A 26316-nucleotide genomic window follows, 5' to 3' on the forward strand; every position below is an offset into this window, starting at 1 on the left:
AAAAACCCACGATTATTGGCCCTACTTTGCTCCCTTACTGACAGTATCAGAAATGCATAGGACTAAATGGGCACAGGAAATCAATAACTCTCTCTTCCCCAGAGATCTCAGACCTAACATACAGGGTTCATCTTGTCAGGGCACTGTGAAAAAGTTTGCATGCCCCTCCTTATGTTGTACACGTTAGGCAGGTGACTTCAATCTTCAAGGCTGTCAATCTGAATGAAACCTTCCACATGTATTAAATACACTTAAATATAAAAATTAATTTGGTGAAGTAAAAGGAAATAAAAACAAAACTAAAGATTCTTAAAGTTCCTGGGGTTGAGTATTAGACCAACTAGAAAAAAGAAGATTAAGGAATATTTACTTCACAAAAGTAAATCCTTAAGAGAATAAAGCAGCAGAAAGGCTATGAACAGAGTTTACCTACCTTCAAACTTGACATGGTAAGAGACCCAAAACTAGACAAAAAGATTACAACATTATGTCTTTGTTCCTAGGATTCTCTCTCTATCACAGTCAAACAGAACTACCCAATTGTGTTAAACAAACAACATAATAGAGGAAAACCTGCATGCATTTCCCAGAACACCACACACAAAACCACACTTTCTATAGATTTCATACAAGACAGTGCTTGTATAAAAGAAGTTTTAATCAGAATACCAGCTCCAACACAGCAACAGGTAACAGTGGCACCTGCCTCTGTACATGGAGTGCTGGCTGTACCTGCTGTTGAAGAGATATCATGAGGTGGCTATATGGAGCCGAAACGATGGAAATACTTTGTGGCTGGGACTCCATTTTCTGAGGCTGTTCTGGAAACTCTCCGACAGGTGGTTGATGCTGTGAAAGCTGCAATGAAGCTGGGAAAGCCACTGTGAAGACGTCAGCAGGTTGCTGCCTCCCGAGCAGCTGAGATGGAGGAGTGTGTGAACTTGCCACATTTTCCACAGACAGATGCTTGGATGGATTATTTTACTGTTGTTGGCTTTGTTTCTGTCCTGCAAATTGCACTGTTGGAGGAGTGGGAGGCATTCTACCTGCAAAGCAAAAGAAAACCATAACATATCCATTTTAAGGGTTGACGTTCTGCTAATTTAACTAGTGAAATATTAAGATAGCAAAAGGGAAAACACAGAGATTTTTGTTAACCAAGTTGCTTTATCACAGGACACCATCACTATAATATAATTACATACCAAAAAACTACAGCTACCAAGCTGCAAAGCAATCAGTGTTTTAAAGTGTCCTGTATAGCAATGCTGCTCTTTAAGCTGACGATAAACTAATTTTCTGTTTATGAATATGCAAGATAAAGAGATGTGAATCAGGCAATCAATTTTATATTAGTCAGAGTATCAAATGATCAAAGGAACAACTTCACTAAAACAACAATTAAGAAAAACAGCAAATTAGACACAGAGGGGTAAAATATCCAACCCAGAGCTCTGAGAATGAGATGTGCAACTCTCACCAAGGTTACCAGGAATTTACCCCAGAGAGTTTTTATGTTAGATTAATTGGTATTAGGTGTAATGTTCCAATTAGAGAAAAAATAATGTAAGCAATTATCTTTAATGAGAAAGGTAAAACTAGACTAGTCATGGTCATTTGCATTATTAAACATTAACTATAAATCTTTGGTATCAGTAGTGGGTATATCAGCTTTATTCTAAAACTTTTACCTTGTATCATTGGCATTAGCTGTTGAAGAGGAACATCTGAAGCCACAAACTTCCATTATAACTGTGTTTTCACAGTCAGTCATTTTCTTTCCAGACATTCATTCTCACTGGAATCACTCTGGTCATTTTTACGGTAGTACAATGGGCCCAATACCAAAACCCTTACTTGTTAGAGTGGTCTCATTAACAAGAGTGGCCCAGTTCTACCATGGAACACCTCAAGTCCCACTGATTTAAAAGGAAATTGAGGGCATTTAGCAATTTACAGGTAGATCATAACTCTTAATCTTTACTTTAGTTCTGTAATTGACACTCTCATATTTGCATCACTTGAACAAATTCTAGGTATGATCTATTCTGAAAACTGTACAGCAACAAGCAGGATGCAAAATCCCCCTTAAAATGCCAGGAGAAGGGAAACCCAAACAGTGCACAGTCCAGAAGTAAATAAATTAGATGAAATTAACAACAAACTAAGGAACTAAGCTGTTTGCTGTACTGTTATCAAAACTAGCCATGCAAGTTTAGGGGCAACATTTTATTGTTTTTAATTGATGAGAGATGCAGTCAAAAGTAGTGAATTCTTCTATAACATATCAAATTTAATGAAGGAAAAAATCTTGGGATGATACATAAATTAGAACTTTTGAACAGTATTTGAAATAGTTGCTGCTAAGATGAAAAAAAAAACAATTTCTAACTTGTATCTAGGTGGGCAGTTGCAGGAATATATCTCCATCTGCCTTGTTCTGTCACAATCTTTTCCCGAGAGAAAATATTGTGAAAAAAGAAAATAATTATCCTTTTAAAATTTCTGAGAACTATGCAGCATTTTATTGATAATACTCCATTATACAGCTGTTTCACTGAAATCATAAGAGGAAAAAGCATATTTTGCTGTGAATCATGTATTGTTTCTAATAGATTTCTATCACAGTGGAAGTGTGTGCAATTGTGAAGGCCTATCACAACTGGAACCCTTGTATTAAGTTCAACTCAAATCAAAAGGGTTTTTTAAACGTCCTTCCTAATATATAAGAATTACAAAGCTTCCCATAATAGAAACCCATAACATTTTATAAACAACAGGCACTTCAACCATTGCCTTTATTGATACTAGGGATCATGACTGAGGTGCAGCAATATAGCAGGGTGGTTGAGAGAGGTGGAACAAAGGGAGAAAGAAAAGAGAAAATGAGTCAGAGCCTATACAGGTAACAAAGAGAATTAAGCCATTTGTATTTCTGTTACTGTATGACAACTTTCTAAGGAGATAAACTAATTAATAACTTTGGAAAGGAAGGAAAACAATTCAGTTTTGAAATTAACTAGGCTTTAAATTGCCAGCAGCGGACACTGCGCGATTACAAAACTTGCTTCTGGTCACAAAAGGGCCATGATCCAAATAAGAGCACAGCTAAGTGACACAATTAAGAACAAAAATGGTTCAAGTTAAGCAGAGTAAAGGCACCCCCCCGTAGGTGAATATATCAACATTTATATCAACAAGAATTAATCTCATTCCCAAAGTTAATATATGCTTTTTAATTAAGAAAGAAAGTTTTCATGTCATCTTTCATTTTGTGACACTGTTTTACAAAATCCAGTTACAGCTGCTGTAGTTAAATAGGGGGAAAATGGAATCCTCAGCTTTAGGCAACAGACTTTACACCACACACACAATTTTAAGAACCCTTACGTCTGTTCAGATAGCAAACCACAATGTAATTAAACTACCTTGAAGATTTCACTAATTGCTATATAATTACTTGCCAAAGGAAGAAGACTGTGACTTTATTTTAAAATTACAATGAAAATGTATATGATTACGAGGATGTACATACTAAGCATCCCAATTCTTCTCCTTCACATTACTTACCTCCTGTGTGTTTCTGATGGCCTTCACCAAATTCTTCACTTGCTTGAAAAACACTTCTCTAGCAAAATCACTGTTCTTCGGAACTTGGGATCTCATGAGTACAAATATTTGTGCTACGTCTGTGCTTTCACTAATATTTCCTTTAGTGTCCCCATTCCAAGTTACTAAAGGTTTTTTACCTCATGATTGATAATCTCAGATTTTTCCTCCTCCTCCAGATCCAAACTACTTTGCCTAAGGTATGCTTGTAATGGCACACGGTATTTTTTCTTAAAAGCTAAGAAGTTCATCATATTCCTTTTGACAATGTAGCAAGAAATAGTTCAATCAAGTATTCCTTCAGAACCCTCATCCATTCGTAGTGGCAATCTAAGCACTGCTTTCTTATCAGCAGTTTCTTGAGTTGTAGGTTGAATCTCTTCTAGCTTTTAGGGATTTTGCCCCCCTACTACTGTATATCTGTAGCGAAGCAAACAAGGTTAAACAAATCCTGTACAAGAGTAGCTCAAAAAGGAGGTGATGGTCAGCCAGGGCCTCAGTGGCCATATGGGCCTGCCTGCCAGTCCTCACACTGCCAGCCCAGGGGCTGCCACTGAAGATCAGCTATAGAAAGCACGGGGCTGGCCACTGAGACCTGGTCTTTTCCCCTTCCCCCAAACTCAAGAGCTTCTCCCTCAGCCCTTCAAGACCGCCTCCTCAGAACTTCTCCCCTTTTCCTCCAGGAGACCCCCCTCAGCATTTTCCCCACACCTCTTTTAGCTCCAGCTTTTAATCTACTTGATGTCCCATCATATACAATGGATCTGCTCAATTATTTTCCTTGAAACACTTGATGCTGTTAGAAGCTGCCCTTGGATACTAGTATTGACTCATGGTGGAAAATTAGTAGTTTTCATATGACATCGGCTAGTCACTGACAATGTTTGCTTCACTAGCTATAGGTCCAAGATGCTGAATGAAACAATCTGTGAATGAGGTTGTCAAAACCTGAATTCTCATACAACAGCAGTTGCTCCAGAATATGGAAGTTGTACCCATGCTTGAGCTTTCTTGATACACAAAAAGTCCATAATTTGAAGGCCTCAGATTAATTAATCTCCCAACACACCAACATTTACAAATCTTGGTGTTAAATATTGAAGCCAGGATCTAGAACGTCTACCTAAACATTTGGTAACAACAGCACCAGTACAGAGCTGGATTGTGTAGGGCTTTGAGACTGAACCTGTTGGAGCAATGGCAAAATAACTAGACTATGTGCTAGAGATCAATGCTCAAACCTCCTTTGGACAACGTTGGATTTGTGATTAGCAATAGGATAAACGTTATCTGCTGGATTCCTAGAGCTACTGGTCAAACTGCAGTGTCATGTTCCCATTCTGCCCAGCTACTGGAATTCAACTCATTATAAATAGTTATATTTGGTAACTGTGGTGCAGGCAGGCTTCCAGAGGAGATATATCCCTTAAGGGCGGGGGATACAGGGAAGCAGCACAGCAACATAGATATCATACATCGAGACAGAAAATAGATCGGATAGGCAGCTCCTTGTATTTCTCTGCATGCCCAATTTACCTTAACAATAGAGATGACTAAGTCCAAACAACATTAACACAGTAATTAATATCCATAAAAGCAAGGAAGATCTGAGTTAAAGTAAAACATACATGTATCCAATATACACCATATATCCCTCATTTGGGTACCTGCTTAGGCCATGTCTAGACTAGGAATCTTGTTTGTGTTAGTACTACATTTCTTTGCTTTAGTCTTCTATTGCAAGTTAAATATTTAGGTTTGTGTGTCATTTTGTGCTTGTCAATCTATTTGATGCTTCTTCTAGCACCAACCCTGGAAACAGCAACATTTTCAAGGCAAGAGCGAAGCAGTAAATGTTCTTACTATATATATATCCAGGTCTGAAGTAAGGGTGCCCAGTGTGTCTTGTTTCAAGCGATGCCCCAGATTTTTAGAGGACTCCCCTTGCGCCTTCCCGAGGCCTAAAAACCAGCCGGAGGGGGGCCACGCAGCACCAAGCTTAACTCAGCCTGTGTTTTGTTGGGTTGTTTTTAACAAACCAGCGGTTAAGGAGCGTCTGTCCCAGGAGCACAGAGAGTCAAGCAGCCTATTCTGGGGGTAACCTTAAACCCCAGAAAGGCACAGACACCTGCGTGGAGGCATCAAGCTTTAGGGGCGGTGTAAGGCTCAGCAAGGAGACAGGTCGTCCCCTGCCCCGGACAACGGCAGCACGGGGCTGCACCCACCACAGCGCTGACAACTGCGTGACAGGGTCCCTGCGGGAAAACGGGACAGACACTCGCTCAGCCAGGGCCTCGGGGGCCCCAGGGGTCTGCCAGCCCGCCCACCAGCCCAGGGGCTGCCACTGATGATCAGGGACAGAAGGCACCGGGCTGCTGTCCACCGGGATCTGGCGCCAGCCTCTTCCCCGCCCCCAAGAGCTTACCCCTCGCCCCCCGAGCTTCTCTCCCTCAACCGAGCGAGGCCCGCCCCCTCCGAGCCTCTCCCCTTCAACCGAGCGAGCCCAGCCCCGCCCCCTCCGAGCTTCTCCCCCGTTCAACAGAGCGAGCCCAGCCCAGCCCCGCCCCCTCCGAGCCTCTCCCCCGTTCAACAGAGCGAGCCCAGCCCCGCCCGAGCTTCTCCCCCCTCAACCGAGCGAGCCCCGCCCCCTCCGAGCTTCTCCCCCTTCAACCGAGCGAGGCCCGCCCCCTCCAAGCTTCTCCCCTTCAACCGAGCGAGCCCAGCCCCGCCCGAGCTTCTCCCCCCTCAACCGAGCGAGCCCCGCCCCCTCCGAGCTTCTCCCCCTTCAACCGAGCGAGGCCCGCCCCCTCCGAGCCTCTCCCCTTCAACCGAGCGAGCCCCGCCCCGCCCCCTCCGAGCCTCTCCCCCTTCAACCGAGCGAGCCCCGCCCCGCCCCCTCCGAGCCTCTCCCCCTTCAACCGAGCGAGCCCAGCCCCGCCCGAGCTTGTCCTCCACCCCCTCGGGGACCGTCTCGCCTCTGAACACCCCCCTCTCAGAGCTGGTCCCCCGCCCTCAGGCAGCTCCCCTCGACCCCGCCCCGCCGCGGGAGTGTCTCCGGCCTAGCCCCGCCTCCCAGCGGCCCTTCGGCCCGGCTCAGAGAAGTCCCGGGTGGTACCACCGCAAGCTCACCCTGAAGGGGGAGAAATGCCGGGTGGGGTGTACCACTCCGGGCCCTGGCGCAGTGACTCACCTTAGCCGGGAAGAGCGAGGCTGTCGGGCGAGGGGCGATCACAAGCGCGCGGGGGGGGGGGACAGAGAATGGCGGAGGACTCCGCTACGGGCACCCGGCAGGGACAGAACAGCGAGGGTTCCCAGCCACCTCCACTTCCCCTCTGCTCTGTGCTCACCAGAGGCGCTGTTGTCGGACAAGAGCAAGGGGAGGCAGGAAGGGGGGACAACCCTCATCTTGCTACACAAGTTGCTAGGGTGCCTGCACCGCTTCACGGCCCAATTCCAACGGGACAGGGCTGCCAACTCCCCATGTGTTGCCTTCTAGCTGGGGGTAAGTGGTGCGTGTCCGTAAGCCCCAGCTCCTGGAGTCATGTTACTATGGAAGAATCACCACTTTCCTATTAAAAAAACAAGTAAGTTAGGACCCACCTGCACCCTGCAGGCGCACAAGGCAAATAAGAACCAATCTGTCTTTTCTCTAAATCACATTAGTTCTGAGCGTCTGACTAATGCTGCCTGGCAAGATGAGCTGGGCCAGACTTATTACGCATGGCTGGTCTGTGCTAGAAAGTTGGACCAGCTTAACTACATTGCTCAGGGCTGTGAACAAATTCATGCACCAGGCGAGTAACTAAGCCTAAACCCCACTCCTAATCCTACCACTAAGTTGATAGGAAAATTCTTCCATTGACCTAGCTACCATCTCTTGGAGAGGTAGACAGGGCAGCACAGCTGTTAACAGTGCTGCTTATAATTTTTCTAGTGTAGACGTACCCACAGACACAGGCAGCTGCCCAGACAAGTGTGGACCAAGTTTTCAATTGTAGAAGGCCTGGTCTGTACATGAAGTTATATTGGTATAACAATGTGAGTTAGGAGTCTTTTTTTTAAAACCATTATAGTTTGAGTTCAAGCCCTAGTGTAGTCTAAGTTATCCAGTATAAAGGGAACATCACTTACGGTCTAGATAATACTTAGTCCTGCCTGTGCCATGAGTGCAGGGGACTGAACTAGATGACCTCTCAAGGTCCCTTCCAGTCTTATGATTCTATTTCACTTCACAAACCACAATATGACTTGGTCTACACTACAAACTTCTGGCAGCATAGTTACGTCTGCTAGGGGTGAGAAAAATTCACAAAGCTCTGGGCAACATAGCTATGCCTGCAGAACGTCCACTGTCGGTGGAACTATGCTGACAAAAGAGTGCTTTGGCAATTTAGCTACCTACCATTGTTTTTAGTATGTTGGTGAAAAAGCTGCACCTTAAATAGGGGGGTATGCTGGCATAGACTCTGTAGTTTAGACATCGCTTAAGATACTGGCATAAACAACCACACCCACACTGCAGGTAGGGGAAGCTTGCTACTTTAATTGTACTAGCACAGTTAAAGCAACAGAAAACCTTCTAGTGTAAGCAAGTGCTAAAAGCAGATTTTATAAAAGCCCACGTCTATCTCCAGGAATCTTTACATTAAATTTGAAGAAGTATCCCAATGAACAAACAATGGGTTTATTTGCTTTCAAATCAAACATTCCTGTGTGGAATCTGCAACCCAGACATTGTAGTATTATGCCAGCGAATGAGAACTCAGAACTGGAACGGACAGCAGCCTCTCCAAGGTAAGGGGCACAAAGTAAACAACACACAGAGAGCAAATAAAGTAAAAAATTTCAATTTTAATGATCAGGGCAGTTTCCTCTAAAGGTTACAAATGAAAGTTCCCATTGAGTTGACAATATTCCCATGGTTATTTTATTAAGAATGACCCAAACTTTGCTCACAGATTGAGGTTGATTTAAAAAAAAAAAAAGGAAGAGATGATAAAGATGATACAAGTTATACAAAATATTGAGGGATGTAAAAGAATATCTAGGGGAAGAGAGCATCTCCTGAAGGCACACTGAGACATACCCCTCACATTCCTGCTTTTACCTACAAGACAAAATATGGATCAAGACCTTCTGCGGATAAAAATAAAACTCCTAATTAAAACACAAGAGCATAATATTGGCAGCAACTTATTAATAAAGGTAAAAGGACAAACCACTCTGGCAGAAGTGGAGTCCACAAGGAATCCTAAGTCCAGAGGCCTTAAGACAGAAACCATTTAATACATTGCACAGAACTAAACAGAGGAGACAGCCCTTCAAAAAGAGAACAGTATTACATTCAGTGGAGACCATAGGCTTAATTCACATCCACAGGTGCTATCGTTTGTGTGTCAAACCCACAGGGAATGTTGTGCCAGTAGGAATTTACATCCATTGCCATCAATGCCACTGCCCTCCCCCAGGACCAGCTCAGGAAGGGAGCTTTAATTTACACAGCTCTGAGCCTCTTTTGAAGCCCACCTGGTGAAGTTTAGCTGGAAAGGGCTCAATCAGCATGTTTCCTAGGCCTGGTCTCTGCTTCAAATGCAGGTTGACATAGCTATGGTGATCGGGGTGTGAAAAAGCTACACCCCGAGTGCTGTAGCTATGTTGACCTAACTCCTGGTGTAGATGCAGCTAGACTGACAGAAGCATGCTTCCGTCAACCTACCTACAGCATCCCTACAGTGAAAGAAAAATCCCTCTGTCGCTATATCTACCCTGTGGGTTATGCTACCATAGCTATGGTGCTGTACCTATGCCATACAGTCCCGATAATGTAGAGATGCCTTTAGGCATCCCATTCCTAAGGCACCAGCTGGCTCCAGGGCCCCCGTTAAGTACGAGGGTTGTGGGAGGCTTGCACCACTGCTACTTCTCTCTCCCACCCCCAAAGGAAGTTGGTCCCACAGATGGTGAATTAAGCCCAAAGTCTGACCAAAAAAATCCGTAGCAGCTTCATATGCCCAAAACACAGAAGACTAAAATGTAACTCATGGAGGAACAATGGCCGTCAGGCCTTGGTTAAAAGCAGCTGTCTCTTAAGCAGTGTTGCATACTCTCCCCTCTAAACTCTTTCAAGGTTAGGGGCTTATTCTCCTCTTCTTCTTCCAAATTTTCAGCCACAACCTCTGAAACCATGTGTGTAGGTGTGCACAACTACTTGACAGCACATAAAATTCCCACATTATTGCACACAACCCCCCCATCTGAATGGGCAGATGAATAATGAGGATTTGTCCATGCAACGTTTCTGCGTGCTAGGTTGAAGCCTACTGAAAATTTGAACCTTACATTTTACACATTTAGGCCAAAATGTAACCAAGAGCTACCTAGCAAGTAGAGCGGGATGCCAAACCACCAGCAATATACCTGGCAATCTACCACAGGCAGTACTGAACCCCTTCTAAGGTTTCGTTGTTTGTGATAACAGTACACTACATGTTCAAAGTGGTTTAACAAACCTTAATTAAAGGGTTTGTGAAACAATTACTTGGGCTGGAGATACTCTGCATACATAGGCAGCTATACATCTATGTTCTGGGATTGTCCAAGTACAAGAACACATTGGAACCATCTGTTGTTAATAACATCTTTAAAATAAAAGGATCAACGTATCCCCTCATACACACATACCAGCCCGCTTTCCAAAAGTAGATCTCATTCATGAAAGGGACAGTTTCTTAAGCTTAGAGATGGCAAAGAAAGTTAAGTCTCTATCTAGCCAGAGAATCCATTGGTATAACAATAGATTTCTGATCCCACACAAATTGCATGTGAAAGTCATGGACAGTATGCAAAAAAAAAAAAAGAAAAAAGTCTCTCTCTCAAATTTTGGAAATCACTCCAGCTACAGATGAAGAAATTCTGTAAACTAAAGAGATTTTTAAAATAGTACATAGATGTCTTCAATTTATAAAAGAAAAAGAAAAAAATCTATTTTAAAATGTTTTGCACTTGCCTTATGTAGAGATTACATATGTTTAAATAACTGTATGTTTCATATAAGCACTTTTACTGTAATAAAAACATAATTCAAATTACATAATTCCTGCACAATAAGATTCCTTTATAAAGTACATTTTTTGTTACTTTAGTTTTCAAGTATTCCACGTTTCAATGCATCAGTTAGTGGTGTACACAGTCACTTTCAGGGTCACTGCTGCATTATTCTCCCCCCCCCAGTTCCTTTTGGTCATCTGTGACAACTCATTTTCAGCATGCAAGAAAACCTCTGCTTTAATGGATTGCTGGATTTAGAAAGGCCACTTAGTTCTACCCAAACTGAATCACAAGCAGCAAAGATCCCAGCTCCTGCTATTTACTGACTCAGTCAGAGTCATCGTCACAACCATCACTGCCTTCAAGATCGTTGCTCTGCAAAGTAGAATGAAAAAAAAATGGTTTTGTCATCAGCTTATTATAGACCCAAATCAAAAGACTGGATCGAAACTGCTCCAAAGTCTAGGGAAAGGTGAATCTGGATCCAAACTTCATGACTTGGACCCACCTCTAGTTACTGCATTTGAAATTATAGGGAGTCGGGGGGGGGGAGAAATACGGTCTTTTACTTCTTATGGCAGATAGTGAAATGGAAGAATCCAGTTCCATATAGCTCCACGGAAGCAATAACTTACAGGGATGCTGTCAGGTCAATTTAGATGCCTAATAGGAATAACAATTCTGTCATTATTGTTAGCACAGCAGAGCCAATACATCTTAAGATGAGAAGCAGGATTTTATTCTCTCATACCTCATTAATAGAATTGTTTACTAAATTCTAAGCAATTGCTGAAGGACTCTGTTCAGTTAAGTGTGAAACTGAATGATGACAATCTGCAGCATACTGAAAACACAGGGAGAGCATATAAAACTTAATTTAAAAACACAATGAACGACACAGGGCTCCTGTACCTAGTGTATTCTTCCTTTTCATATTTAAGTCAACGAAAACCTCCACATTTCTTGAAGCCGTCACAAAACTGAGAATTTCCCCAGAGCATTCCAGAATCTATGGACCTCACTGCAAAATTTAGGTCCAAATTGTCATAGAAATAGGGCCCTGTGTACAAGTGCTGAAAAGTAAGTTCCTTTTTTAAAAATGTGTTCAGTTGTACAGTAACAATCCAAGGGGCTATTAGTAACACATATAAGGAAACTGGTTTAAAGTTTGAATTCTACACTGACATTGTCCCTTGAAAGAACGAGCCAATGTGACTGAATAAAGTCAAGGGTTCTGCAGTGTTTTCTTAGCACAAATATTCAGAGTGCAGTTATAATAAAGAAAAGCACTGTCAGCAATGATCACGGTATGGCTTAGGATGATGGATTTCCAACTGTTGATTTAAAACCAAATGCAAACAGCTGTATGTAGCTTTGAAAAGGAAATGGCCTTTTCTATTATAAAATAAAAAGACTGTAAATGTATCCAACTACAAAACCATCAGCACAACATGCTGCAGTGTAAATAGGCTAAAAAACTTTTATTATGGAATCTGTCACAAAACTCCTTATTTATCTGTTCCCAGCCAGCCCGTGACAACTGCAAATCTGATGTATTTGTTTGAGTTTATTGGTAACAAGCACAAATGGTTTCTGCTAGCCCAGCAGCTCAGTGCTTCTTTAACATGTCATCAGTGAGCCTTCATTATATCATCATCAAACAGCACTGGAGGCAGGAGAGAATTCTTTGTACCTTTCTGAGTCACATTAAACCAAATTAAGGTGGCATGTGGTATAAGCATTTTACATCAAGTGACAACAGTGTTTCCATGCACTGTATCTACATCAGCACCACCACAGCAAAACAATTACCAGAAGTACAAAAATAACCCTGACAAGTCTCTAGTTGTCCTTATTCATGCAGTTCATCCAGGCTGTGGATTTTAATTTCAATATTAGAATTTTGTTTCATGCCAAAACAAATCATAAAATGTTAGCGGTGGAAGAGACCTAGTCTGACCCTTGTCAGTGCAGGATTGTTCCCAACACAGCGAGACCCTAATTTAAAGAACTCCTGCTAACTAAAGATTATTCAATCACCACTCCAAGTTTTCAGGTGTGCTGCAAGACATTCATTAAAAAAATAAATTAGGATTCCATTGAGTTGTTTTTCTAGTACTGTCTCCAGCTTAGTTTTAACAGGTCCCAAGCAAACAATGTTTCCACGACTCCCTTGGGAGACTATTCCCCAGCCCAACATATCTCTCAGGAAGATCTGAATTTCAGTCTACAAATTCCCTTTCTTAATACTATATCCCATATCTCCTCGTTATACCTATTCAAATCAATAGCAGTTCCATGCACTAAAAGTTTCATCTTACAACTTCCTATTAAGCTCAGTGGGAGTTTTGGCTACTGGTGGGTTTGCAGGATTGGGTGCAGAGTAATTAAACTTACTTTCCTCTGAGTTTAAGATTCTTTGCAAGTGAACAGACCATTAAACAAAACAGAAAATTAGATAAAGGATAAGAGAGTTCTCCGTGCAAATTGGTATTTAAAGGGACCCTACCAATTTGAAATTTAGTCTATCTTGAATTCAAGTTAGTTACAGATAGCAACATCTGCCCCTGGCTCCCAACCCAGATTTATATGGTTTAGCAATCACATCTTCCTGCGCTTTAATATATTTCTTCCTTTTTCCACTTGCCATGTGCAAAACTAACAAAAAGCAGTGAAAGGGACTATCCGCAAAATGCTGTCATATATATATGTATTTCTCGACATGTGGATATGATTATTTTAGACTAGTCTCTTTAAGTGATAGTTATGTTAGGTGGTGTAGTGACAGCAGGTAAAAGTGTTCAGGAAGAAAAGCAATTTTTTTTTTTTTAAATTGACAGTATCCCTCTAAAAAGATAATAGTTTCAATCATTACCTTTGAGTTTCTGTCATTGACTTGTACCCCTGAAGAAGTGGCATTGAAGTCATGGATGGAGAGCGTGCTCAGCCAGTTCACCATGGATTGCTCCTCCCTTTCAGTGTTGATAATAGTGGGATAGATATGTTGCTCTTTGAAAACAGCGATCTTCTCCTCCTCCTCCGTCCATTCCAGTGGCTCATGTAAACCATCATTTCCAAAGCGTCTATTGTACTTTTCAAAGTGCACCTTTTCCAAGACCAGCCCAAGCCCTGGAGCTTTGGGGACATCCACCTTTTCCTCTCCCCAGCTGCGCTCCATGATGGACTCCGGTGCATAGCCTTTCACTACAGCTATCACCAAACCAATCATCTTCCTTATTTGGTGCATCATAAAACTCTGTCCTTTCACCTTTATCACTGCAAATTCCATGCACTCCTTCACAAAGGGCTCTTCGCAATATATCTCCATGATGTACCGTTTGGCACTGGGGTCTTTGGGTCCCTTCTGAGAAGTGAAGTTGTGGAAGTTATGGGTCCCTTTGTAGCAAGCAAGAAGCTTGTTGACTTTCTCAAGAGTCTCTTTGTTCAGACGGTAAGTTTTGTCTTGGATATCACGGTCTTTATGAGCAAAGGCAAACGTTGGTAGCATGTAGAAGTAGGTTCTGGCATCACACTTGTTCTTGGAGCTGAATCCTCCGGTGACTCTTTTCAGTCCTCATTTTAAAAATGACATTTTGTTAACAAAACTTTTGAATCAGCCAATTTCAGCCACATTACAATCCCCGCCCACCAAGAAGAAACTATATAAAATAGAAGGTGTGGGGGGGACAGGGGGTAGAACAAAAAAACCCTTTTCACATTGAAATATTTGAGGGGGAAAAAAATCTGAATGATATAGCAAAAAGCTCCATGATAAAGAATTCCTCTTTAAACTAAAATCAGTGTTTGTACAGACTGCTGGGATACCCACTTTTTCATTATTCTTACCCAGAATTCTGATATGAGAAGGAAGACAGTTATTGATCTTTTCTAAAACGTCATCTATCAGCCAGATCTTCAGTGACACAATCTGTCCAGCGGCAGACACGCCCTATGAAAACAAAAACAACGAGAACACACATTGGTAGTTGTGCCACAGTGAAAGATCTGTATGAGAACAAAAATTTAAAATGGATAGTCTGTTTACATTCTCAGTTCATTTTTTTTTGCTGTTATTGGTCATTGCAAACTGAAGTGAAGAACCATAAAGTCAAAATCACACAGAAAGACACACAAGTAAATTCAGCACCACTGCAAACCTAAAGATGCATGGTATTTTTCCCCCACTTGTAAAACTGCGATAACAAAGAGTTTAAAGGATTTTCCCTGAATCACATAGAAGCCTACTGTAGCAAAGCCATGAACAGAACCCAGATCTCCCAACTGTGTGCTTCAGCCACAAAATCATCTGTCCACTCATGGGCTAGCAGTGTAGTTTGGTTAGTGTGGAGGAAGGGATAAGGTTGAAAATATATTATACTATCACTCTCTGCTGTGGTATTTCACTGCATTTGAGTCATACAAAACCAAACACATGCTGTATGCAAGTCTGTACATCATGGTAGCATCTATGAATCTCAGTTAAGAATTAGGGCCCCCTTTGTGCTAGACACCACATAGTCAAAGAACAAAAACAGTCCCCAACCCAAAAAATTCCTAATATATCAAACAGGATGGAACAAACAGGGCAGGAGTGGGTTGGGAGGAAGAAGTAACAAATAGATGAACACAGTTAAAGTAAAAAGAAAAGGAGTACTTGTGGCACCTTAAAGACTAACCAATTTATTTGAGCATAAGCTTTCGTGAGCTACAGCTCACTTCATCGGATGCATACTTTCCACAGTATGCATCCGATGAAGTGAGCTGTAGCTCACGAAAGCTTATGCTCAAATAAATGTGTTAGTCTCTAAGGTGCCACAAGTACTCCTTTTCTTTTTGCGGACTAACATGGCTGCTACTCTGAAACCTATTTCTCATCTGTGATCCAAAATGCACATGACCAGAGACAGTCACAACAATCTCAGTGCTACTAGCTTCTGTTAGAGCATGAAAGAAAGAGCTTCAACACCTTGTCTGTTCGCGCACACCTCTGAAAGGACATTTTTTTCATATCTTCACCGTGGTTTTCTGGAATGCACCCTGACCGAATGAGGGCAGATACTAAATCATCCTCGATCGTCTTGAACTGCGAGGACCCCACGTTTCGCTGAAGATAAAATAGAGGAAGAAAACTATAATTAATACTTTCTTTGAAGACCCATCGTTACCCAGAACCCAATAACCACTAGAGTCCCAATCAATTTTCAAAGTTATCTCTTCACAAAACAAACAGCACTGCCCCTCTCTAGCAAACCCTACCAAGTATATTTTACCTGGAGTTATGAATGAGACAGATACATTTTCAGTATTTCTTTTACTATTGTAGCTGGTAACAAATAGAAGTGATTTCAGATGATTCCTCAACCTCTGCCCAAACCATGAGTAACTGGATTTATATGGAGATTACAAATGACCCATCTGTGGGTCTGCAACACGAGACCAAAGGAGATGTTATTCCAGTACAGCCAGCGTCACTCCAAAGCCAGCACACTGGAATTGAGTCACCATATTCATAAATTAGATTTATACATGCTTCGATTGTATAAATCTAAGGGTTCACAACTTTGCTGCTACTATTGCATTAGAAAAGTCACTTTCTGCACAGCGTGGTTAAGAGAGCAGCCATGTATCTGTGGGCTTGTCTATCCTGGAGACATTTTGTAGCAGTTTTGTTATACTGCTGCTACACCAACACAAACCCACCCCCGCTATGTAATTTAGCTGCAGCAGGGCAGTTTAGCCTGTTTCCAAACTGAAGTAAGCCACTCCAGTGCAGCACATCAAAACCATGGGGCTGCATTAGGGCAAGTATCCCCAGTATAGACAGGTTCAAAAAATGCAACAGAAAGAGGCAGAAATGTAATCTGCATGTTTTGGGGCCATGTGCCGTGTTTCAATGGTACACTGAATACCCATCTACACTACAGGACACATTCCGGAATGTAATGCTTATTACCATTTTTGCTTGTACACATCTAAACGTAAGAACATACGAATGGCCATACTGGGTCAGACCAAAGGTCCATCCAGCCCACAGATGCTTGTGTCCTGTCTTCCGACAGTGGCCAAACACATTTTAGAAGTGAAATGAGCAGGGCGGGGAAAATCCAAGAGCCAGTGAAACAGCCACAACTGCAGAGCCTCAACCAGAGAGCTCAATGGAAAGGTAGCAGGGACGTTATAAGATAGCACTAGGGTCATTCATTGAACTGGTGGAGCTGCAGCATGGTGCTTTCAGTGCACACAGCAGGCTTATCTACAGCAAGGTTTTTCTGAAAAATCTCCCTTCATTGCTACAGCTCTGGTACAGTTCTACCAGGATCTGCACTGGTGGGAAAGCTGGTGCGGACTGGCTGCTAGCATAACAAACTATGTTCTCTGAATGACACTAACACATCTGAATCTGAGGTTAAGCGAGGCGTGTCCCAGCCTCCTGGATTTCTGGAGCCTACAGCTTCTCGTCCTTCTTGGTTACCACCTCCCTCCCCTCATTTCAGACACAGCACTACTTTGGACATATTGATGGAGACAGACATGCACCCCAAACACAAGAGGCTGAATAGTATTTATTGCCTAACCACATACTTGCATCCCATGGTAGCCTTTCCCAGAATATGCCATCAACAGAACAATCTTCCTTTTGGGAAATTTTTTATTCTGATCCTCCACATCCTTTTGGCTTCTCTTGAACCGTTTGTCTTGGTGTCCATTTTCCTCTTGGTTTTCTGTTTCCTCATTGCTGCTCTTAAATCTTTTTGCCTGACTGGCAGCAGTTGCTCTCATATCCCCAGCCATTGCAAACCACTGAAAGTGACAGAGCAGGAAGCAGGCTTCAGCAAGTAGTCGAACAACAAAACGGCACCTCCATCAGTGGAAAAAACAAACAGCGAATGGATCACACCCAGCACTTGGGCCGCAGTTTAATATTTTTGGTTGTGAGCTGGAGAAACTGTGGGGAAAGTAATTTAAGAAAATTTCCACTTGGCTGTGTCTACACTATTGACACTACAGTGGCATAGCTACCTCTGCATAGATTAAGCCTACGCCCATGGAAGGGATTTTTCCATCAGTGTAGGACACCACCTCTACACTCCTCTTCCCCAGCTAAACTACAGTAGCTAGTTTTTTTTCACACCCCGGATCAACGTAGCGATGTCAACCTAACTTAGACCAAGCCTGTGCCAGTATTTTGCAATTTGGTCACATTCTCACCCTTTCTTGTCCAACATTGGTCCAAACAGGGTTGCACAGCTGTTGGTCCACAGCTGTTCCTTGAGCAAGGTGCCCAATGGTGCTCCCCCTGTTTATAAATGAACTAACAATATTATTCCTAGCTCTTTAATAGTGCTTTTCATACAATCACAAAGCACTTTACAAGCATCTTTAGCCTCATTTTACTTATCAGGAAACTAAGATGTACGGGAGGAGACTTGTCCAAGGTCACCCAACAAGCCACTGACAGAGCTAGGAATGGAACCCAGCTTTCTCCTGGATCCCCCACTGTTGTCTCTCTCCACTAGGCCACACTCTCGTATGAAGTTTCAGTCAGCCGGGTGGCCAGAGGGAGCTACGAAGCCAGCGCTCTGGGCGGAGGCAGCACACAAAGCTGCTTGGCCATGCCTCCGCCTAGGAGCTGAGCTAGGGGGATGTCCCCGCTTCTGGGGAGGCACGGAGCCAGGTAGGGAGCCTGCTGGCCCCACCACGCACACACCCAGCACCAGCAGGGTCCTGGGCCCCGAACCACCGCCGCTCCCCAGCACCCATGGCACCCCCAGGGCCACCCCTCCCCAGCACCTTTGGCACCCCCAGGCCACCCCCCCCCAAGATTTAGTCTGGGGCATATAGTAGAAATCATGGAGAGATCACGGGCTATGAATTTTTGTTTACTGCCTATGACTTATCCATAAATTTTACTAAAAATACCCATGACTAAAACGCAGCCTTAGTGATGGCATATGCCACAGCATATATTATCTAATACAGAATGCTTGAGAACGGCCACCTTGAGAGAGTGAGGCAGGGAAGTGCATAAGAGACACAGAATCAAGGAAGTGTAGGACTGGTTAGTTGACAAGAAGTCATCTAACCCAGTCCCCTGCACTCAAGGCAGGACTACCTACCAACTTGACCATTCCTGACAGGTGTTTGTCTCACCTGTTCTTACAAACCTCCAGTGAGGAGATGCTGCAAACTCCCCAGGCAATTTGTGCCAGTGCTGAACTACCCTGACAGTTAGAAACAGTGGGGTGGGAGGAGGTATTGTTTCATATTTTCTGTGTATATATAAAGTCTGCTGCAGTTTCCACGGTATGCATCCGATGAAGTGAGCTGTAGCTCACGAAAGCTCATGCTCAAATAAATGTGTTAGTCTCTAAGGTGCCACAAGTCCTCCTTTTCTTTTTTCCTTAATGTGCAACCTAAACCGCCCGGGCTGCAATTGAAGCCCACTGCATCTTATCCTAGCCTCAGAGACTCACAAGAACCACTTTTCACCCTCCTCCTTCGGGCACTTTATGGACTTGAAAACCGTTATCACAGAATCTCAGGGTTGGAAGGGACCTCAGGAGGTCACCTAGTCCAACCCTCTTCCCCCCCAGCTTCTCCTCTCCACACTAACCAAACCCAGCTTTTTCTCTCTTCCCTCACAGGGCATGTATCCTAGACCTTTAATCGTCTGTGTTGCGCTCCTCCGGACGTTCTCCAATTCGTCCCCCTTTTTCCTGAAATCTGGCGCCCACGACGGGGGGTCACCCCACCCCCCGCTGAGGCGCTGGACGCCCCCCGCGAGGACCTAGCCCTGAATGGAGGAAGCTGCACCATCAGGATCAGACACTTTCCCCCTCCCTGCGCCCATCTTCCAGCCTGCGAGCCCAGCCGCGCCCCCCCGGAGGAGCCCGGGGGCCAGGCGAAGGGCCCGCCCGCCAGACACGGGTACATACGCCGGGCGCGCTCTTCAGCCCCCCGCCGCCGCCGCCGCCCGATCTCGCCGAGAGGCCCCGGGCCACCGCCCTGAGAAGTCGCCACCGCCCAGCCATGGCCCCCGCCAGGTCCGCCCGCCCCGGGGGAGTCCGGGGGAACAGCCCCGCCCCCAGCAAGGGCGCCACGAGGTGCAGCGGCCGCGGCCACTTACGCGGCTCTCGCAGGGCTGGGGCTCGGCGGCCGGCACCACGTGGGCACAGTCACCGCCACCCCCCGCCCGGGATCCCCTACGGGCGCCGGCTCGGGACACGCTTCCCTTCCCAGCGCGCCGCGCGGCCCCGGTGCTGAGAGGAGCTGGCGGAGGAGCGCGGGGCGAGCGCCAGGCGGGCCGGCCAGGGCGTGCTGCTGGGGGGCTGCCCGCGCCCTGCGAGCCACCTCGGCCCCCGCAGGGGACCGGGCAGCCTGCAGAACGGAGCCCCGCCCGGATCCGCGCTCCCCTGGCGCTGCGCAGACCCCGGAGGGCCGGTCCCAGGCAGCCAGGAGCCCGCTGGATTCCGGATTCCCCAGCATCGGGGCCGGGCCGGGCCGGGCCGGGCCGGGGGGGGGGGGGGGCGCCGAGCTCTGTCAGTGTAACGAAGGCGGCTTGGCTCAGCCCCGCCTGTCCCCTGGCATCCAGGCCCCGCCTCCGCCCCCTTCATCTGTGGTGACATTCGCTCCAGCGCGGGCCCTGGCCTTCCCTCCTGCCCCACAGCCAGATCTCCCCCCCCCCCCGCCCGCCTTGCGCTACCCTCCTCAGCCTCACGCCCTCTCCCTGGTGCCCCTAGGGTGACCAGACAGCGAGCGTGAAAAAAGCCGGACAGGGTGGGGGGTAATAGGAGCCTATATAAGAAAAAGCCCCCAACTATGGACTGTCCCTATAAAATCGGGACATCTGGTCACCCGAGCTGCCCCTGCCCCTTCTCTTGCTGGCTCCGGCGTGCCCCCTCCGTCTCTAAACAGATCTCGGCCCTCCACAACCTTGTCATATTTCATCCCTCCACCTCCTGGCTCTCCCCTTTTCTGAGCCTGCCCAGCCTCTCTCTCCCCTTCCGTGGGGCTGTCATCCACCGTCCACCCAACTCCTCCCCCTCAGCTTCCACCTCTCTCTCCTCACTCATCCTCAGTGACTTCAGCCTCCACCTGACCCCTTGGCCGCATGTTTCCTTACCTCTTCATTCGACCTGTAGCCCTGGTTCAACCCTCCAAAACGGCCATTCACGTGACTTGGTCCAGCTCTCTCTGTGGCCAAGTTCCCCTTCTCCAACCATCAGCCAGTCTCTTTCAGCATCACCTGTCAGCCTCCCCCTGCACACGATTCCAGGAAAGGCAAAGCTGCTTTTGTAATGAGCCAGCCACGCCCAGTCCCTATTCAAGCCCCAATTAATGGTGTTAAATTTGCAAATGAATTTTAGTTCTTCCCTTTGAAGTCTGTTTCTGAAGTTTTTTTTGTTCAAGTATAGCTACTTTTAAATCTGTTATAGAATGTCCAGGAAGATTGAAGTGTTCTCCTACTGGCTTTTGTATGTTACTGTTCCTGATGTCCGATTTGTGTCCCTTTATTCTTTTAGGTAGGGACTGTCCGGTTTGGCTAATGTACAGAGCAAAGGGGCACTGTTCACGCATCATGGCATATATAACATTAGTAGACGTGCAGGTGAATGAGCCTCTGATGGTGTGGCTGAGTCCTCTGATGGTGTCACTAGAGTAGATATGGGGACAGAAACAGACTTCAAAAGAGAAACAGCAGAACTAAAATTCATTTGCAAATTTAACACCATTTATTGCTAATTCATTTGCAAATTTAACACCATTAATTTGGGCTTGAATAGGGACTGGGAGTGGCTGGCTCATCACAAAAGCAGCTTTGCCTCTCCTGGAATTGACACCTCCTCATCTTTTATCGGGAGTGGACCACATCCACCCTGATCCAATTGGCCCTGTCAACACTGGTTCTCCACTTGTGAGGTAACTCCCTTCCCTTCATGTGTCATTATAAAATGCCTGCATCTGTCACTCCATGCATCTGAAGAAGTGGTGTTTTACCCACAAAAGCTTATGCCCAAATAAATCGGTTAGTCTTTAAGGTGCCACCAGACTCCTTGTTGTTTTTATGTATGAGCCAAGAGCTCACTTTTTCTCCTGAATTAATTGGTCATGCAAGATTTTCCTGAGGAGTATTTTAATCCTCACTGTATCTCTGAGAAGCATAGGTGCTGGAACTAGGGGTGCTGCTGCACCCCCAGGGCTTGAAGTGGTTTCCATCATATACAGGGTTTAGAGTTTGGTTCAATGGCTCACAACACCCCCACAATACAAATTATTTCAGCACTCCTGCTGGGAGGTAATAAGTATGATTACTATCCTTGTTTTAGGGATGGTGAAACAGAGGCACATAAAGCAATTTACCCAAAGTCACAGACAGCATCAATGCCAGAGCTGGGAAAAGTCACCCACAAAAGTCTAAATTTACTGCATTATTGCCTAATGGACAATGTTTCAGCGGAATGGGAGGCAACAAGCTGATAATACATCATGAGAGGGCTGCCCCTGCAATGACATGTTACATTAATATATTATCAGAGCAGGACAGCACTGTGGGTCTGATGATGTATAAGCTTAATATATCACCCAAGAACCAGCAGTCTGATAATGTATTGCTCGCTGCTCAGACTTCATCGCTGTCCAGTGGAATAGCGCTGGGCAAATAATGGATTTTTTGGTTTGCTGGCGCTTCTGAAAAAATTAAACGCAAATCATTTCAGATTGAACAGTAAATTGAAATTTTTTAAACTTTTGGTGAATTGAACAAAATTTCTTCTCAGGTCAAATGAAATGCTTCGTTTGACTTGAAACAGAATGTTTCATTTCAATTTAGAGCATTTTTAATTTTTTAAAACATTTTCAAAATAAAATTAAAGGAAACATCTAAACAAAATGTCATTTTGAATCAAAATCAATCAAAAGTTTTGTTACAAAAATATCAAAATTAAACGTTTTGAATTTTGGGGAAAATTTTTAGGGGGTTTATTTCTGATGGAAAGAATTTGGCAAAATTAACACAAATTTTCAATATGTGTTGGTGTCACCAAATCTGCATTTTTGCCCCAAAAAAGGTTGGATCAAAAAAAAAATTGCCCTGATCTACTTGGGACTCTGAACATTTTCTTTTCCCCACCTATCTTATCATTCTTTACGAAACTATCTGGCAGTGTATTCTGCAGCAAACTTTATCTGTATTGATTTGCACAATTATAACATGAGGTGTCACCTTATCAGGCACCAGCATGTATCTCCTGAAAAGCAGAGTGCATCTGGAAATTGCGTTCTCATGCTCTGAGTCTCTGTGCTTTATAGCAGTGGTTCTCAACCTTTCCAGACAACTGTACCCCTTTCAGGAGTCTGATTTGTTTTGTGTACCCCACATCACTTAAAAACTACTTGCTTACAAAATCAGACATAAAAATATAAAAGTGTCACAGCACACTGTTACTGAAAAATTGTTTACTTTCTCATTTTTACCATGTAATTATAAAATAAATCGATTGGAATATAAATATTGTACTTACATTTCAGCGTATAGTATACAGAGCAGTATAAACAAGTCATTGTCTGTATGAAATTTTAATTTGTACTGACTTCGCTAGTGCTTTTTATGTAGCCGGTTGTAAAACTAAGCAAATATCTAGATGAGTTGATGCACCCCTTGAAGACCTCTATGTACTCGGAGGCATAGGCACCGACTCCGTGGGTGCTTCGGGGCTGGAGCACCCACGGGGAAAAATTGGCGTGGCAAGCGCTGGAGGGTGGGAGGGAGGAGGAATTCAGCATGCTTAGGGAAGAGGTGGGGCCGGGGATTTGGGGAGGGGGCGGGGCTGGGGGCGAGCACCCACCAGCGCCAAGGAAATTTGGCGCCTGTGCTCGGAGGGGTATGTGTACCCCTGGTTGAGAACCACTTGCTTTATAGGGCAGAACCACATGAATGGGACTCTGGTTTCTTTCCATATTAGTAAGAAGGGTCTACAGATTAGCATCAGGGAGCAACGTCTGTTTATTCAGTTGGAAACTGGGATGGTTGGCAATTATAAACAGGCCAGATTATCAACTACGGACTTGTTGTTTCTGCTAATAAGGGAAAGAAATACAGCATGTCCCTTTCAGGACCAACACATCTGACTTATTTCAGAGGCAATGTGGGATGGGGAAGATTCATCACCTGATCCCAGCCGCATTTTGTTTAGAGAAGTGATAAAAGCCAGCCTGTCAAAATAAGATGAAGCAGACCCACTGCCAATGAAACCATTAAGAGCAATCTATAGATTGCTTGGACCAGGGCTTCTCAAAACATTTTTTATTTCATGGAGTCAACTTCACTGTAATAGACTATTGTCTCATGGCCAAGTACAAGCACATGAGCCCATTTACCCTCCCACAGGTTCATGGACAAACATCAATTTGGCTCCCCCCCCCGCAATTGATAGTTGCACAGTCCCCTCCTAATGCATTTTCAGTTCATACAGGCCTCTTTTCCCTTCCCATCCTCAGCCCCATGGACCCCCCACCCCAATCTGCAGTTGCATAACATCCTCGTCACAACAGCCACAATTGCTTATGTGGTAAAGGAATATTGTGAGTAGTACTGAATGGACTTCACCTGTCTTTAGTGCAGTTTAGCAGCCAGAAAGAAGGAAGAACAGCTAGCACCATGTGATCAGCCAGCTGTGTACAGATCACCAGCAAGTGCCCCATGGAGCCTAGTTATGAACAGCTGCCTTAGATTAGATTAGATATTCAGGTTTTCTTAAGAAAATCTATCTATCGCAGGGTTTTCTATAGTGCCCATCTCTGTAGAATCAAAACCCCATTAATGGTGTCACCATCACTGTGGTAATGCCTAGAGGCCCCAGCTTAGATTAAGGTCCCGTTATTGCTATATGCGGTACAAATACATAGTAAGAGAACACATCTAACCCCAAGGAGTTTGCAAACTAAACAGACAAGACTGCTAAAGGAAGGATCGTTCATTATCCTCTGTGTCTGTTGGGAGGCGGGAAAGGGGGGTGAGGAGCTATTTGGTTGATTTTTAACATGGGGAACTGAGGCACAAGGAGCTTAAGTGACTTGCCCAAGATCACAGAGTAAGTCTGTGGTAGAGTTGGGAAGTGCCTCTTCCCCTCCTGCCGTCCCCAAAGGATAGAAGCTTTAATATTGCAGTAGTTGGTGAAGGTGGCTTGTGATTCCTGCATTTGATTGTTGGTGATGATCATGAGGTCTATGCAGCCATAGAATCAGGGCAGTAGCTTGGATTTGATATGCAGTACACAGCTAGCTCTTACCTAGCATCTTTGGGAATGAAATTAACGAGGGGTTTAATTCCCTGCACATGCATTTCTGCTGCATGATCAAAACTAAATTGGAGTCTGTACAGGAAATCATAAAGTTCCCTGCTGTTTTTATGAGAGCAGCATAATGTTTCATGTATGTTTAGTAGCAATAACAACATTGAAGTGTGCTGAATGGTGCATCTACCTGCCCTGAGCTGCAGTTGCTACTCTCAAGTTCACGCAGTTGTGAAATCAACGTCCTAAAACCTTTCAATGGATTCAAGTGAATCCAGGGACTATGGGACATTTACACACGTGTCAAACAGCAATTCAGCACAGCATGACAAATAGCTTAGACTTTCTCGATGGGAGCAGAGGGAGAAGTTAGTGCATATGGATTATTTTTCTAGTGCGAAAATACTCCTTAAACGTAGTCAGCGTCATTCCTCGCTCTCTCAGGTTCAGTTTATAAAAGAAAAGAACTTCGTTCACACAAGCCCTTGAAAATCTCACTGGGAAAAATCCCAAGGTGCATCCTCCTGAACTAATTACTCAGCTCATCCTAGTCACAGGTATTGTATCTTCTGCCTACAGCATACAATACTGTGCACTAAATTCTGCCATCAGCCCCCTTCTGGGAATGTAAACCAGAGCAGAATTTGAACCGCTGCCTTATCTCGGACAAAGGTGGGTAGCTTGCATGACACTGATGTCTAATCGATCTAGCGAGTGTTAAAACACTTTTCAGGTCTCTGCATGCCCATGGTAATAGCTACCAGAGAAAAGGCATGTTGCAGCAGGCATGCATGCTCGGGGCCTGTGCTCTGCTTGTGGTCACTCTAAGGAGCAGGTATACCAAACTCAGCTACATTTGCTCTCACCTGCCCCCCCAGGCAAGCAGACTGCCTGTGTCCGGTGGGCTTAAAGTCTTTTTTTTTTTTTTTTTTTTTTAAAAGTCTAAAGGGAGTTTTACTATTGACTTTAATGGATGCAGGATAGAGCCAGTGGTCTCTGCTGCTGCAGTGGGGACCCTCAGAAGGTTTGCCTGGAATTGCTCCTCAAAGTCACTGCAGAGCTCAGCTGCCACAATGCTAATTAATCATGCTGACAACACTGTTTTTTCCTTCATGCTTTGCACGGGGGGGAGGGGGGGGGCGCTGAACAGATCTGAAGTTAGTGGTTCACTTGCTGCCTGTACTGGCAACCACAGTCCCTACTGCTGGGGCTGCGAATCAGAAGGTTTGCCCTCTCCAGGCTGCAGAATGAGGAGTACCAAAACAGCAGATAGGTACTGCTAAAGTAACTCACCTTTAAAAATAAAACACAACTTACCTTAGCACACTGGAAATCTTCCGTTCCCTGCTCCTTTCAGCGATGAGAGTCA

General features: G+C 44.6%; 2 protein-coding genes across 2 annotated transcripts in view; both read right to left on the reverse strand.

Moving 5' to 3' along the window:
• The window catches only part of LOC311531699 (E1A-binding protein p400-like), a 55251-nt gene extending 48393 nt beyond the window's left edge, over positions 1-6858 (reverse strand). Inside the window, exons 1-2 of the mRNA XM_084649316.1 lie at positions 6800-6858; positions 733-1046 (exon numbers count right to left, since the gene is read on the reverse strand). Coding sequence (XP_084505442.1) covers positions 733-807 — 75 coding nt within the window. The 5' untranslated portion in view covers positions 808-1046; positions 6800-6858. The remainder of the gene's footprint in view (positions 1-732; positions 1047-6799) is intronic.
• A 1617-nt stretch (positions 6859-8475) lies between these two features.
• PUS1 (pseudouridine synthase 1) lies at positions 8476-19777 on the reverse strand. Its single transcript, XM_084649616.1, has 6 exons — positions 19593-19777; positions 17239-17457; positions 15623-15760; positions 14503-14605; positions 13532-14229; positions 8476-11031 (listed from the first exon to the last, which is right to left on the reverse strand). The coding sequence occupies exons 1-6, from the start codon at positions 19686-19688 to the stop codon at positions 10984-10986; spliced, it is 1302 nt and encodes a 433-aa protein (XP_084505742.1). The 5' UTR covers positions 19689-19777; the 3' UTR covers positions 8476-10983.
• Between the last annotated feature and the right edge of the window lie 6539 nt (positions 19778-26316).

The sequence above is a fragment of the Lepidochelys olivacea genome, assembly GCF_965140295.1.
Source record: "Lepidochelys olivacea isolate rLepOli2 genome assembly, chromosome: 15".
In the NCBI taxonomy this organism is placed as follows: Eukaryota; Metazoa; Chordata; order Testudines; family Cheloniidae; genus Lepidochelys; species Lepidochelys olivacea.

Bases quoted from the DNA above. Each gene is read 5' to 3' on its own strand.
- PUS1 (XM_084649616.1), bottom strand. From the start codon at position 19,688: ATGGCTGGGCGGTGGCGACTTCTCAGGGCGGTGGCCCGGGGCCTCTCG. The intron at 14,606-15,622 runs GTGTTGAAGCTC...TTGTTTTCATAG, and splicing joins GGTGTGCGCGAACAGACAAG to GGCGTGTCTGCCGCTGGACA. The intron at 14,230-14,502 runs GTAAGAATAATG...TTTTAAAATGAG, and splicing joins TTCTCATATCAGAATTCTGG to GACTGAAAAGAGTCACCGGA.